The sequence below is a fragment of the Oncorhynchus mykiss genome, chromosome 15 (genome assembly GCF_057628025.1).
Source record: "Oncorhynchus mykiss isolate SJ-2025 chromosome 15, ASM5762802v1, whole genome shotgun sequence".
Lineage (NCBI taxonomy): Eukaryota > Metazoa > Chordata > Actinopteri > Salmoniformes > Salmonidae > Oncorhynchus > Oncorhynchus mykiss.
The window spans coordinates 65,805,497-65,820,000 of record NC_143036.1 but is presented as its reverse complement, the minus strand read 5'-3'; the positions used below and the strand labels follow the sequence as shown (position 1 = coordinate 65,820,000).

Below are 14,504 nucleotides of genomic sequence, written 5' to 3'. Positions count from 1 at the left end.
ACAAATCACCTCAACTAGCCTGTACCACACCACACTGACTCGGTACCGGTGCCCCCTGTATGTAGCTTCGTTATTGTTATTCTTATTGTGTTACTTTTTATTTTTGTCTACTTGGTAAACAGTTATTGAACTGCACTGTTGGTTAAGGGCTTGTAGGTAAGCATTTCACGGTAAGGTCTACACTTGTTGTGTTCGGCGCATGTGACAAATAAAGTTTGACTTGAAAAGGACAACCAAGACATCCAAATTCACATCCACAAACCCAAAACCACTCACTCCTACAGAACATCCCAGAGTCTTTCTAGGGGCTTAGCCATAACTGCAGATAACCAGGCCACTCAATGAGTTAACCCGTGAAGTCATTATCCTACACTAACAACTCAGGACTAGTGACAACAGTGCATCGTTCTCTGAGAGCAGAAGACAATGGCTGAAGCATTGTCTCCCCCCCCCCCCCCCCCCCGTGTATAGGAAGAGCAACACAGAGGTCTCACATTGTTCTTGTTCCCCATTGGACAAATAAACTTCCTGGAACGACTTGTCTCAATCTGCACACAATCTGTACACATCCGGACACTACACCACCAGGCACTCTAAACAACCACGTATACTGTCACGACGAGGGAGAGAGAGAGCGGTATATGCACACATGAGTACGTGTGTGTATGTTAATGTGTGTGTATGTTAATGTGTATGCATGTTAATGTGCGTGTATGTTAATGTGTATGCATGTTAATGTGTGTGTATGTTAATGTGTATGCATGTTAATGTGTGTGTATGTTAATGTATGTGTATGTTAATGTGTGTGTATGTTAATGTATGTATGTTAATGTGTGTGTATGTTAATGTGTATGCATGTTAATGTGTGTGTATGTTAATGTATGTGTATGTTAATGTGTGTGTATGTTAATGTGCATGCATGTTAATGTGCGTGTATGTTAATGTGTGTATGTTAATGTGTGTATGTTAATGTGTATGTATGTTAATGTATGTGTATGTTAATGTGTGTGTATGTTAATGTGCATGCATGTTAATGTGCGTGTATGTTAATGTATGTATGTTAATGCATGTGTATGTTAATACATGTGTATGTTAATGTGTTTATGTTAATGTGTGTATGTTAATGCGTGTGTATGTTAATGTTTGTATGTTAATGTGTGTATGGTAATGTGTGTATGTTAATGTCTGTATGTTAATGCATGTGTATGTTAATGCATGTGTATGTTAATGCATGTGTATGTTAATGTGTTTATGTTAATGCGTGTGTATGTTAATGTGTGTATGTTAATGTGTGTATGGTAATGTGTGTATGTTAATGTCTGTATGTTAATGCATGTGTATGTTAATACATGTGTATGTTAATGTGTTTATGTTAATGTGTGTATGTTAATGCGTGTGTATGTTAATGTGTGTATGTTAATGTCTGTATGTTAATGTGTGTATGTTAATGTGTGTATGTTAATGCATGTGTATGTTAATGCATGTGTATGTTAATGCATGTGTACTAATGTGTGGTACCTTGCATGAGTGCAGTGATTTGCTGGGACTTCTGTGCGGGGTGTTCTCTGAGGATCTCCAGAGCTGTCCTTCCCTGGCAGTCTGTGATGTTGGCATCAATACCTGCAACAGACAGACAGAAGACCGAAACCATGGGTCAGGCACCCAGCCGACACTCACACACGAGCAAGCACGCACACACACACACACACACAAATCTAGCCTCCTGCAAACACTCCCTTAACAAGTAAATGTATATACACATTTTAAAGGGGAAGCACTGTAAAGTGTTGCGTGTAGGAGGACAAAGATCCTAAATAGACTCACTTGGAGAAATTTACAAGGAAAACATCCATACTGTATTTCTGTCTGACAATTTACCGACAGAGGAAGCTAGCTGTGTCCATCCTGTATCACACACACACACACAGATTGATGGATAGAGGAGAAGGTTGGGTGGATGACATGGGTCAGACAGTACACCGGTACAGGCCTGTCACTCATCTACATAAATAAGCCCCACGGACAAAAACAATATGGCTGCCCGGGGTTCCTCACAGGAAGTGCAACAAGACAACAGAGGAATCAGGAAGTGATTGAGGAAAATAAGGGGGGAGAGGAGGGGATTGTAGGACAAGACCACTCTCCCTCTCTCTCTCCATATCCTCTACTGTCCTCTCTTTCTCTCCATATCCTCTACTGTCCTCTCATATTCTCTACTGTCCTCTCGCTCTCTCCATATACTTTACTGTCTCTGTCCCCCTCTCTCTCTCTCTCCATATTCTCTACTGTCCTCTCTCTCTCTCCATATCCTTTACTGTCTCTGTCCCCCCCTCTCTCTCTATCTCTCTCTCTCTCCATATACTCTACTGTCCTCTCTCTCTCTCTCTCTCTCTCTCTCTCTCCACATCCTCTACTGTCCTTTCTCTCTCCATATCCTCTACTGTCCTCTCTCTCTCCATATAATTTACGGTCTCTGTCCCCCTCTCTCTCTCTCTCCATATCTTCTCTCTCTCTCCATATCATTTACTGTCTCTGTCCCCCTCTCTCTCCATATCATTTACTGTCTCTGTCCCCGTCTCTCTCTCCATATCCTCTACTGTCTGTCCCCTCTCTCTCCATATAATTTACTCTCTCTGTCCCCTCTCTCTGTCTCTGTCCCCCTCTCTCTCTCCATATCATCTACTGTCTCTGTCCCCCCTCTCTCTCCATATCATCTACTGTCTCTGTCCCCCCTCTCTCTCCATATCATCTACTGTCTCTGTCCCCCCTCTCTCTCCATATCATCTACTGTCTCTGTCCCCCCTCTCTCTCCATATCATCTACTGTCTCTGTCCCCCTCTCTCTCCATATCATCTACTGTCTCTGTCCCCCCTCTCTCTCCATTTCATCTACTGTCTCTGTCCCCCTCTCTCACCATATCATCTACTGTCTCTGTCCCCCCTCTCTCTCCATATCATCTACTGTCTCTGTCCCCCCTCTCTCTCCATATCATCAACTGTCTCTGTCCCCCCTCTCTCTCCATATCATCTACTGTCTCTGTCCCCCCTCTCTCTCCATATCATCTACTGTCTCTGTCCCCCCTCTCTCTCCATATCATCTACTGTCTCTGTCCCCCTCTCTCTCTCCCTATCATCTAATGTCTCTGTCCCCCCTCTCTCACCATATCATCTACTGTCTCTGTCCCCCTCTCTCTCCATATCATCTACTGTCTCTGTCCCCCCTCTCTCTCTCCATACCATCTACTGTCCCCCTTTCTCTCTCTCTCCATATCATCTACTGTCTCTGTCCCCCCTCTCTCTCCATATCATCTACTGTCTCTGTCCCCCCTCTCTCTCCATATCATCTACTGTCTCTGTCCCCCCTCTCTCTCCATATCATCTACTGTCTCTGTCCCCCCTCTCTCACCATATCATCTACTGTCTCTGTCCCCCCTCTCTCTCCATATCATCTACTGTCTCTGTCCCCCTCTCTCTCCATATCATCTACTGTCTCTGTCCCCCCTCTCTCTCCATATCATCTACTGTCTCTGTCCCCCTCTCTCTCCATATCATCTACTGTCTCTGTCCCCCTCTCTCACCATATCATCTACTGTCTCTGTCCCCCTCTCTCACCATATCATCTACTGTCTCTGTCCCCCCTCTCTCTCCATATCATCAACTGTCTCTGTCCCCCCTCTCTCTCCATATCATCTACTGTCTCTGTCCCCCCTCTCTCTCCATATCATCTACTGTCTCTGTCCCCCCTCTCTCTCCATATCATCTACTGTCTCTGTCCCCCCTCTCTCTCCATATCATCTACTGTCTCTGTCCCCCCTCTCTCTCCATATCATCTACTGTCTCTGTCCCCCCTCTCTCTCCATATCATCTACTGTCTCTGTCCCCCCTCTCTCTCCATATCATCTACTGTCTCTGTCCCCCCTCTCTCTCCATATCATCTACTGTCTCTGTCCCCCCTCTCTCTCCATATCATCTACTGTCTCTGTCCCCCCTCTCTCTCCATATCATCTACTGTCTCTGTCCCCCCTCTCTCTCCATATCATCTACTGTCTCTGTCCCCCCTCTCTCTCCATATCATCTACTGTCTCTGTCCCCCCTCTCTCTCCATATCATCTACTGTCTCTGTCCCCCCTCTCTCACCATATCATCTACTGTCCCCCTCCCTCTCTCTCTCTCTCCATATCATCTACTGTCTCTGTCCCCCTCTCTCTCCATCTCATCTACTGTCTCTGTCCCCCTCTCTCTCCATATCATCTACTGTCTCTGTCCCCCTCTCTCTCTCCATATCATCTACTGTCTCTGTCCCCTCTCTCTCCATATCATCTACTGTCTCTGTCCCCCCTCTCTCTCCATATCATCAACTGTCTCTGTCCCCCCTCTCTCTCCATATCATCTACTGTCTCTGTCCCCCCTCTCTCTCCATATCATCTACTGTCTCTGTCCCCCCTCTCTCTCCATATCATCTACTGTCTCTGTCCCCCTCTCTCTCTCCCTATCATCTACTGTCTCTGTCCCCCCTCTCTCTCTCCATACCATCTACTGTCCCCCTTTCTCTCTCTCTCCATATCATCTACTGTCTCTGTCCCCCCTCTCTCTCCATATCATCTACTGTCTCTGTCCCCCCTCTCTCTCCATATCATCTACTGTCTCTGTCCCCCCTCTCTCTCCATATCATCTACTGTCTCTGTCCCCCCTCTCTCACCATATCATCTACTGTCTCTGTCCCCCCTCTCTCTCCATATCATCTACTGTCTCTGTCCCCCTCTCTCTCGCCATATCATCTACTGTCCCCCTCCCTCTCTCTCTCTCTCTCTCCATATCATCTACTGTCTCTGTCCCCCTCTCTCTCCATCTCATCTACTGTCTCTGTCCCCCCTCTCTCACCATATCATCTACTGTCTCTGTCCCCCTCTCTCTCCATATCATCTACTGTCTCTGTCCCCCCTCTCTCTCCATATCATCTACTGTCTCTGTCCCCCCTCTCTCTCCATATCATCTACTGTCTCTGTCCCCCCTCTCTCTCCATATCATCTACTGTCTCTGTCCCCCCTCTCTCTCCATATCATCTACTGTCTCTGTCCCCCCTCTCTCTCCATATCATCTACTGTCTCTGTCCCCCCTCTCTCTCCATATCATCTACTGTCTCTGTCCCCCCTCTCTCTCCATATCATCTACTGTCTCTGTCCCCCCTCTCTCACCATATCATCTACTGTCCCCCTCCCTCTCTCTCTCTCTCCATATCATCTACTGTCTCTGTCCCCCTCTCTCTCCATCTCATCTACTGTCTCTGTCCCCCTCTCTCTCCATATCATCTACTGTCTCTGTCCCCCCTCTCTCTCCATATCATCTACTGTCTCTGTCCCCCTCTCTCTCCATATCATCTACTGTCTCTGTCCCCCTCTCTCACCATATCATCTACTGTCTCTGTCCCCCCTCTCTCACCATATCATCTACTGTCTCTGTCCCCCCTCTCTCTCCATATCATCAACTGTCTCTGTCCCCCCTCTCTCTCCATATCATCTACTGTCTCTGTCCCCCCTCTCTCTCCATCTCATCTACTGTCTCTGTCCCCCCTCTCTCTCCATATCATCTACTGTCTCTGTCCCCCCTCTCTCTCCATATCATCTACTGTCTCTGTCCCCCTCTCTCTCGCCATATCATCTACTGTCCCCCTCCCTCTCTCTCTCTCTCTCTCCATATCATCTACTGTCTCTGTCCCCCTCTCTCTCCATCTCATCTACTGTCTCTGTCCCCCTCTCTCTCCATATCATCTACTGTCTCTGTCCCCCCTCTCTCTCCATATCATCTACTGTCTCTGTCCCCCTCTCTCACCATATCATCTACTGTCTCTGTCCCCCCTCTCTCACCATATCATCTACTGTCTCTGTCCCCCCTCTCTCTCCATATCATCAACTGTCTCTGTCCCCCTCTCTCTCCATATCATCTACTGTCTCTGTCCCCCCTCTCTCTCCATCTCATCTACTGTCTCTGTCCCCCCTCTCTCTCCATATCATCTACTGTCTCTGTCCCCCCTCTCTCTCCATATCATCTACTGTCTCTGTCCCCCTCTCTCACCATATCATCTACTGTCTCTGTCCCCCCTCTCTCTCCATATCATCTACTGTCTCTGTCCCCCTCTCTCTCCATCTCATCTACTGTCTCTGTCCCCCTCTCTCTCGCCATATCATCTACTGTCCCCCTCCCTCTCTCTCTCTCTCTCCATATCATCTACTATCTCTGTCCCCCTCTCTCTCACCATATCATCTACTGTCCCCCTCCCTCTCTCTCTCTCTCTCCATATCATCTACTATCTCTGTCCCCCTCTCTCTCACCATATCATCTACTGTCCCCCTCCCTCTCTCTCTCTCTCTCCATATCATCTACTGTCTCTGTCCCCCCTCTCTCTCCATATCATCTACTGTCTCTGTCCCCCCTCTCTCTCCATATCATCTACTGTCTCTGTCCCCCTCTCTCACCATATCATCTACTGTCTCTGTCCCCCCTCTCTCTCCATCTCATCTACTGTCTCTGTCCCCCTCTCTCTCGCCATATCATCTACTGTCCCCCTCCCTCTCTCTCTCTCTCTCCATATCATCTACTGTCTCTGTCCCCCTCTCTCTCTCCATATCCTCTACTGTCTATGTCCCCCTCTCTCTCTCTCTCCATATCATCAATGGTCTCTGTCCCCTCTCTCTCTCCATCTCATCTACTGTCTCTGTCCCCCTCTCTCTCCATATCATCAACTGTCTCAGTCTCTGTCTCTCTCTCCATATCATCAACTGTCTCTGTCCCCCTCTCTCACCATATCATCTACTGTCTCTGTCCCCCTCTCTCTCTCCATATAATCTACTGTCTCTGTCCACCTCTCTCTCCATATCATCAACTGTCTCAGTCTCTATCTCTATCTATATATATCTGTATATATATATCTCTATCTATATATATATATCTCTATCTATCTATCTCTCTCTCTCTCTCATATATATATATATATATATATATATATATATAAAATCTACTCTCTCTCCATATCATCTTCTCTATCTCATCTACTGTCTCCTTCTCTCTTTCCATATCATCTACTGTCCCCCCCTTTCTCTCTCTCCATATCTACTATCCCCTTCTCTCTCTCTCCATATCATCTACTCTCTCTCTCTCTCTCTCTCCATATCATCTACTCTCTCTCCCTACATATCAACTACTGTCTCTCTCTCCATATCATCTACTGTCCCCCCCTTTCTCTCTCTCCATATCTACTATCCCCTTCTCTCTCCCTACATATCATCTACTGTCTCTCTCTCCATATCATCTACTGTCTTTCTCTCTCTCTCTCCATATCTACTATCCCCTTCTCTCTCTCTCCATATCATCTACTGTCTCTCTCTCCATATCATCTACTGTCTCTCTCTCCATATCATCTACTGTCTCTCTCTCCATATCATCTACTCTCTCTCCCTACATATCATCTACTGTCTCTCTCTCCATATCATCTACTGTCCCCCCCTTTCTCTCTCTCCATATCTACTATCCCCTTCTCTCTCCCTACATATCATCTACTGTCTCTCTCTCCATATCATCTACTGTCTTTCTCTCTCTCTCTCCATATCTACTATCCCCTTCTCTCTCTCTCCATATCATCTACTGTCTCTCTCTCCATATCATCTACTGTCTCTCTCTCCATATCATCTACTGTCTCTCTCTCCATATCATCTACTCTCTCTCCCTACATATCAACTACTGTCTCTCTCTCCATATCATCTACTGTCCCCCCCTTTCTCTCTCTCCATATCTACTATCCCCTTCTCTCTCCCTACATATCAACTACTGTCTCTCTCTCCATATCATCTACTGTCCCCTTCTCTCTCTCTCTCCATATCTACTATCCCCTTCTCTCTCCCTACATATCAACTACTGTCTCTCCCTACATATCAACTACTGTCTCTCTCTCCATATCATCTACTGTCCCCCCCTTTCTCTCTCTCCATATCTACTATCCCCTTCTCTCTCTCTCCATATCATCTACTCTCTCTCCCTACATATCAACTACTGTCTCTCTCCCCATATCATCTACTGTCCCCCCCTTTCTCTCTCTCCATATCATCTACTCTCTCTCCCTACATATCAACTACTGTCTCTCTCTCCATATCATCTACTGTCCCCCCCTTTCTCTCTCTCCATATCTACTATCCCCTTCTCTCTCTCTCCATATCATCTACTCTCTCTCCCTACATATCATCTACTGTCTCTCTCTCCATATCATCTACTATCTCTCTCTCCATATCATCTACTGTCTCTCCCTACATATCATCTACTCTCTCTCCCTACATATCATCTACTGTCTCTCTCTCCATATCATCTACTGTTTCTCTCTCCATATCATCTACTGTCTCTCTCTCCATATCATCTACTGTCTCTCTCTCCATATCATCTACTCTCTCTCCCTACATATCAACTACTGTCTCTCTTTCCATATCATCTACTGTCTCTCTCTCCATATCATCTACTGTCTCTCTCTCCATATCATCTACTGTCTCTCTCTCCATATCATCTACTGTCTCTCTTTCCATATCATCTACTGTCTCTCTCTCCATATCATCTACTGTCTCTCTCTCCATATCATCTACTGTCTCTCTTTCCATATCATCTACTGTCTCTCTCTCCATATCATCTACTGTCTCTCTCTCCATATCATCTACTGTCTCTCTCTCCATATCATCTACTGTCTCTCTCTCCATATCATCTACTCTCTCTCCATATCATCTACTGTCTCTCTCTCCATATCATCTACTGTCTCTCTCTCCATATCATCTACTGTCTCTCTCTCCATATCATCTACTGTCTCTCTCTCCATATCATCTACTCTCTCTCCCTACATATCAACTACTGTCTCTCTCTCCATATCATCTACTGTCCCCCCCATTCTCTCTCTCCATATCTACTATCCCCTTCTCTCTCTCTCCATATCATCTACTCTCTCTCCCTACATATCATCTACTGTCTCTCTCTCCATATCATCTACTATCCCCTTCTCTCTCCCTACATATCATCTACTGTCTCTCTCTCCATATCATCTACTGTCCCCTTCTCTCTCTCTCTCCATATCTACTATCCCCTTCTCTCTCCCTACATATCATCTACTCTCTCTCCCTACATATCAACTACTGTCTCTCTCCATATCATCTACTCTCTCTCCCTACATATCAACTACTGTCTCTCTCCATATCATCTACTCTCTCTCCCTCTACATATCAACTACTGTCTCTCTTTCTACATATCAACTACTGTCTCTCTCTCTCCATATCATCTACTCTCTCTCTCTCTCTCTCCATATCATCTACTCTCTCTCCCTACATATCAACTACTGTCTCTCTCCCCATATCATCTACTCTCTCTCGCTACATATCAACTACTGTCTCTCTCCCCATATCATCTACTGTCTTTCTCTCTCTCTCTCCATATCATCTACTCTCTCTCCCTACATATCAACTAATGTCTCTCTTTCTACATATCAACTACTGTCTCTCTCCATATCATCTACTCTCTCTCCCTACATATCATCTACTGTCCCCCCCTTTCTCTCTCTCCATATCATCTACTGTCTCTGTCCCCCCTCTCTCACCATATCATCTACTGTCCCCCTCCCTCTCTCTCTCTCTCCATATCATCTACTGTCTCTGTCCCCCTCTCTCTCCATCTCATCTACTGTCTCTGTCCCCCTCTCTCTCCATATCATCTACTGTCTCTGTCCCCCTCTCTCTCTCCATATCATCTACTGTCTCTGTCCCCTCTCTCTCCATATCATCTACTGTCTCTGTCCCCCCTCTCTCTCCATATCATCAACTGTCTCTGTCCCCCCTCTCTCTCCATATCATCTACTGTCTCTGTCCCCCCTCTCTCTCCATATCATCTACTGTCTCTGTCCCCCCTCTCTCTCCATATCATCTACTGTCTCTGTCCCCCTCTCTCTCTCCCTATCATCTACTGTCTCTGTCCCCCCTCTCTCTCTCCATACCATCTACTGTCCCCCTTTCTCTCTCTCTCCATATCATCTACTGTCTCTGTCCCCCCTCTCTCTCCATATCATCTACTGTCTCTGTCCCCCCTCTCTCTCCATATCATCTACTGTCTCTGTCCCCCCTCTCTCTCCATATCATCTACTGTCTCTGTCCCCCCTCTCTCACCATATCATCTACTGTCTCTGTCCCCCCTCTCTCTCCATATCATCTACTGTCTCTGTCCCCCTCTCTCTCGCCATATCATCTACTGTCCCCCTCCCTCTCTCTCTCTCTCTCTCCATATCATCTACTGTCTCTGTCCCCCTCTCTCTCCATCTCATCTACTGTCTCTGTCCCCCTCTCTCACCATATCATCTACTGTCTCTGTCCCCCTCTCTCTCCATATCATCTACTGTCTCTGTCCCCCCTCTCTCTCCATATCATCTACTGTCTCTGTCCCCCCTCTCTCTCCATATCATCTACTGTCTCTGTCCCCCCTCTCTCTCCATATCATCTACTGTCTCTGTCCCCCCTCTCTCTCCATATCATCTACTGTCTCTGTCCCCCCTCTCTCTCCATATCATCTACTGTCTCTGTCCCCCCTCTCTCTCCATATCATCTACTGTCTCTGTCCCCCCTCTCTCTCCATATCATCTACTGTCTCTGTCCCCCCTCTCTCACCATATCATCTACTGTCCCCCTCCCTCTCTCTCTCTCTCCATATCATCTACTGTCTCTGTCCCCCTCTCTCTCCATCTCATCTACTGTCTCTGTCCCCCTCTCTCTCCATATCATCTACTGTCTCTGTCCCCCCTCTCTCTCCATATCATCTACTGTCTCTGTCCCCCTCTCTCTCCATATCATCTACTGTCTCTGTCCCCCTCTCTCACCATATCATCTACTGTCTCTGTCCCCCCTCTCTCACCATATCATCTACTGTCTCTGTCCCCCCTCTCTCTCCATATCATCAACTGTCTCTGTCCCCCCTCTCTCTCCATATCATCTACTGTCTCTGTCCCCCCTCTCTCTCCATCTCATCTACTGTCTCTGTCCCCCCTCTCTCTCCATATCATCTACTGTCTCTGTCCCCCCTCTCTCTCCATATCATCTACTGTCTCTGTCCCCCTCTCTCTCGCCATATCATCTACTGTCCCCCTCCCTCTCTCTCTCTCTCTCTCCATATCATCTACTGTCTCTGTCCCCCTCTCTCTCCATCTCATCTACTGTCTCTGTCCCCCTCTCTCTCCATATCATCTACTGTCTCTGTCCCCCCTCTCTCTCCATATCATCTACTGTCTCTGTCCCCCTCTCTCACCATATCATCTACTGTCTCTGTCCCCCTCTCTCACCATATCATCTACTGTCTCTGTCCCCCCTCTCTCTCCATATCATCAACTGTCTCTGTCCCCCCTCTCTCTCCATATCATCTACTGTCTCTGTCCCCCCTCTCTCTCCATCTCATCTACTGTCTCTGTCCCCCCTCTCTCTCCATATCATCTACTGTCTCTGTCCCCCCTCTCTCTCCATATCATCTACTGTCTCTGTCCCCCTCTCTCACCATATCATCTACTGTCTCTGTCCCCCCTCTCTCTCCATATCATCTACTGTCTCTGTCCCCCTCTCTCTCCATCTCATCTACTGTCTCTGTCCCCCTCTCTCTCGCCATATCATCTACTGTCCCCCTCCCTCTCTCTCTCTCTCTCCATATCATCTACTATCTCTGTCCCCCTCTCTCTCACCATATCATCTACTGTCCCCCTCCCTCTCTCTCTCTCTCTCCATATCATCTACTATCTCTGTCCCCCTCTCTCTCACCATATCATCTACTGTCCCCCTCCCTCTCTCTCTCTCTCTCCATATCATCTACTGTCTCTGTCCCCCCTCTCTCTCCATATCATCTACTGTCTCTGTCCCCCCTCTCTCTCCATATCATCTACTGTCTCTGTCCCCCTCTCTCACCATATCATCTACTGTCTCTGTCCCCCCTCTCTCTCCATCTCATCTACTGTCTCTGTCCCCCTCTCTCTCGCCATATCATCTACTGTCCCCCTCCCTCTCTCTCTCTCTCTCCATATCATCTACTGTCTCTGTCCCCCTCTCTCTCTCCATATCCTCTACTGTCTATGTCCCCCTCTCTCTCTCTCTCCATATCATCAATGGTCTCTGTCCCCTCTCTCTCTCCATCTCATCTACTGTCTCTGTCCCCCTCTCTCTCCATATCATCAACTGTCTCAGTCTCTGTCTCTCTCTCCATATCATCAACTGTCTCTGTCCCCCTCTCTCACCATATCATCTACTGTCTCTGTCCCCCTCTCTCTCTCCATATAATCTACTGTCTCTGTCCACCTCTCTCTCCATATCATCAACTGTCTCAGTCTCTATCTCTATCTATATATATCTGTATATATATATCTCTATCTATATATATATATCTCTATCTATCTATCTCTCTCTCTCTCTCATATATATATATATATATATATATATATATAAAATCTACTCTCTCTCCATATCATCTTCTCTATCTCATCTACTGTCTCCTTCTCTCTTTCCATATCATCTACTGTCCCCCCCTTTCTCTCTCTCCATATCTACTATCCCCTTCTCTCTCTCTCCATATCATCTACTCTCTCTCTCTCTCTCTCTCCATATCATCTACTCTCTCTCCCTACATATCAACTACTGTCTCTCTCTCCATATCATCTACTGTCCCCCCCTTTCTCTCTCTCCATATCTACTATCCCCTTCTCTCTCCCTACATATCATCTACTGTCTCTCTCTCCATATCATCTACTGTCTTTCTCTCTCTCTCTCCATATCTACTATCCCCTTCTCTCTCTCTCCATATCATCTACTGTCTCTCTCTCCATATCATCTACTGTCTCTCTCTCCATATCATCTACTGTCTCTCTCTCCATATCATCTACTCTCTCTCCCTACATATCAACTACTGTCTCTCTCTCCATATCATCTACTGTCCCCCCCTTTCTCTCTCTCCATATCTACTATCCCCTTCTCTCTCCCTACATATCATCTACTGTCTCTCTCTCCATATCATCTACTGTCTTTCTCTCTCTCTCTCCATATCTACTATCCCCTTCTCTCTCCCTACATATCATCTACTGTCTCTCTCTCCATATCATCTACTGTCTTTCTCTCTCTCTCTCCATATCTACTATCCCCTTCTCTCTCTCTCCATATCATCTACTGTCTCTCTCTCCATATCATCTACTGTCTCTCTCTCCATATCATCTACTGTCTCTCTCTCCATATCATCTACTCTCTCTCCCTACATATCAACTACTGTCTCTCTCTCCATATCATCTACTGTCCCCCCCTTTCTCTCTCTCCATATCTACTATCCCCTTCTCTCTCCCTACATATCAACTACTGTCTCTCTCTCCATATCATCTACTGTCCCCTTCTCTCTCTCTCTCCATATCTACTATCCCCTTCTCTCTCCCTACATATCAACTACTGTCTCTCCCTACATATCAACTACTGTCTCTCTCTCCATATCATCTACTGTCCCCCCCTTTCTCTCTCTCCATATCTACTATCCCCTTCTCTCTCTCTCCATATCATCTACTCTCTCTCCCTACATATCAACTACTGTCTCTCTCCCCATATCATCTACTGTCCCCCCCTTTCTCTCTCTCCATATCATCTACTCTCTCTCCCTACATATCAACTACTGTCTCTCTCTCCATATCATCTACTGTCCCCCCCTTTCTCTCTCTCCATATCTACTATCCCCTTCTCTCTCTCTCCATATCATCTACTCTCTCTCCCTACATATCATCTACTGTCTCTCTCTCCATATCATCTACTATCTCTCTCTCCATATCATCTACTGTCTCTCCCTACATATCATCTACTCTCTCTCCCTACATATCATCTACTGTCTCTCTCTCCATATCATCTACTGTCTCGCTCTCCATATCATCTACTCTCTCTCCCTACATATCAACTACTGTCTCTCTTTCCATATCATCTACTGTCTCTCTCTCCATATCATCTACTGTTTCTCTCTCCATATCATCTACTGTCTCTCTCTCCATATCATCTACTGTCTCTCTCTCCATATCATCTACTCTCTCTCCCTACATATCAACTACTGTCTCTCTTTCCATATCATCTACTGTCTCTCTCTCCATATCATCTACTGTCTCTCTCTCCATATCATCTACTGTCTCTCTCTCCATATCATCTACTGTCTCTCTTTCCATATCATCTACTGTCTCTCTCTCCATATCATCTACTGTCTCTCTCTCCATATCATCTACTGTCTCTCTTTCCATATCATCTACTGTCTCTCTCTCCATATCATCTACTGTCTCTCTCTCCATATCATCTACTGTCTCTCTCTCCATATCATCTACTGTCTCTCTCTCCATATCATCTACTCTCTCTCCATATCATCTACTGTCTCTCTCTCCATATCATCTACTGTCTCTCTCTCCATATCATCTACTGTCTCTCTCTCCATATCATCTACTGTCTCTCTCTCCAT

The 14,504-nt window shown here is 46.2% G+C and overlaps 1 protein-coding gene across 8 annotated transcripts in view; it reads right to left on the bottom strand.

The window, feature by feature from the left end:
* LOC110490567 (ankyrin repeat and sterile alpha motif domain-containing protein 1B) overlaps window positions 1–14,504 on the bottom strand; it is a 352,871-nt gene that overhangs the window by 208,821 nt on the left and 129,546 nt on the right. For all 8 annotated transcript variants that reach the window (XM_090200869.1, XM_090200870.1, XM_090200871.1 and 5 more), the window contains one exon: window positions 1,519–1,620. In XM_090200869.1, coding sequence (XP_090056995.1) covers window positions 1,519–1,620 — 102 coding nt within the window. The remainder of the gene's footprint in view (window positions 1–1,518; window positions 1,621–14,504) is intronic.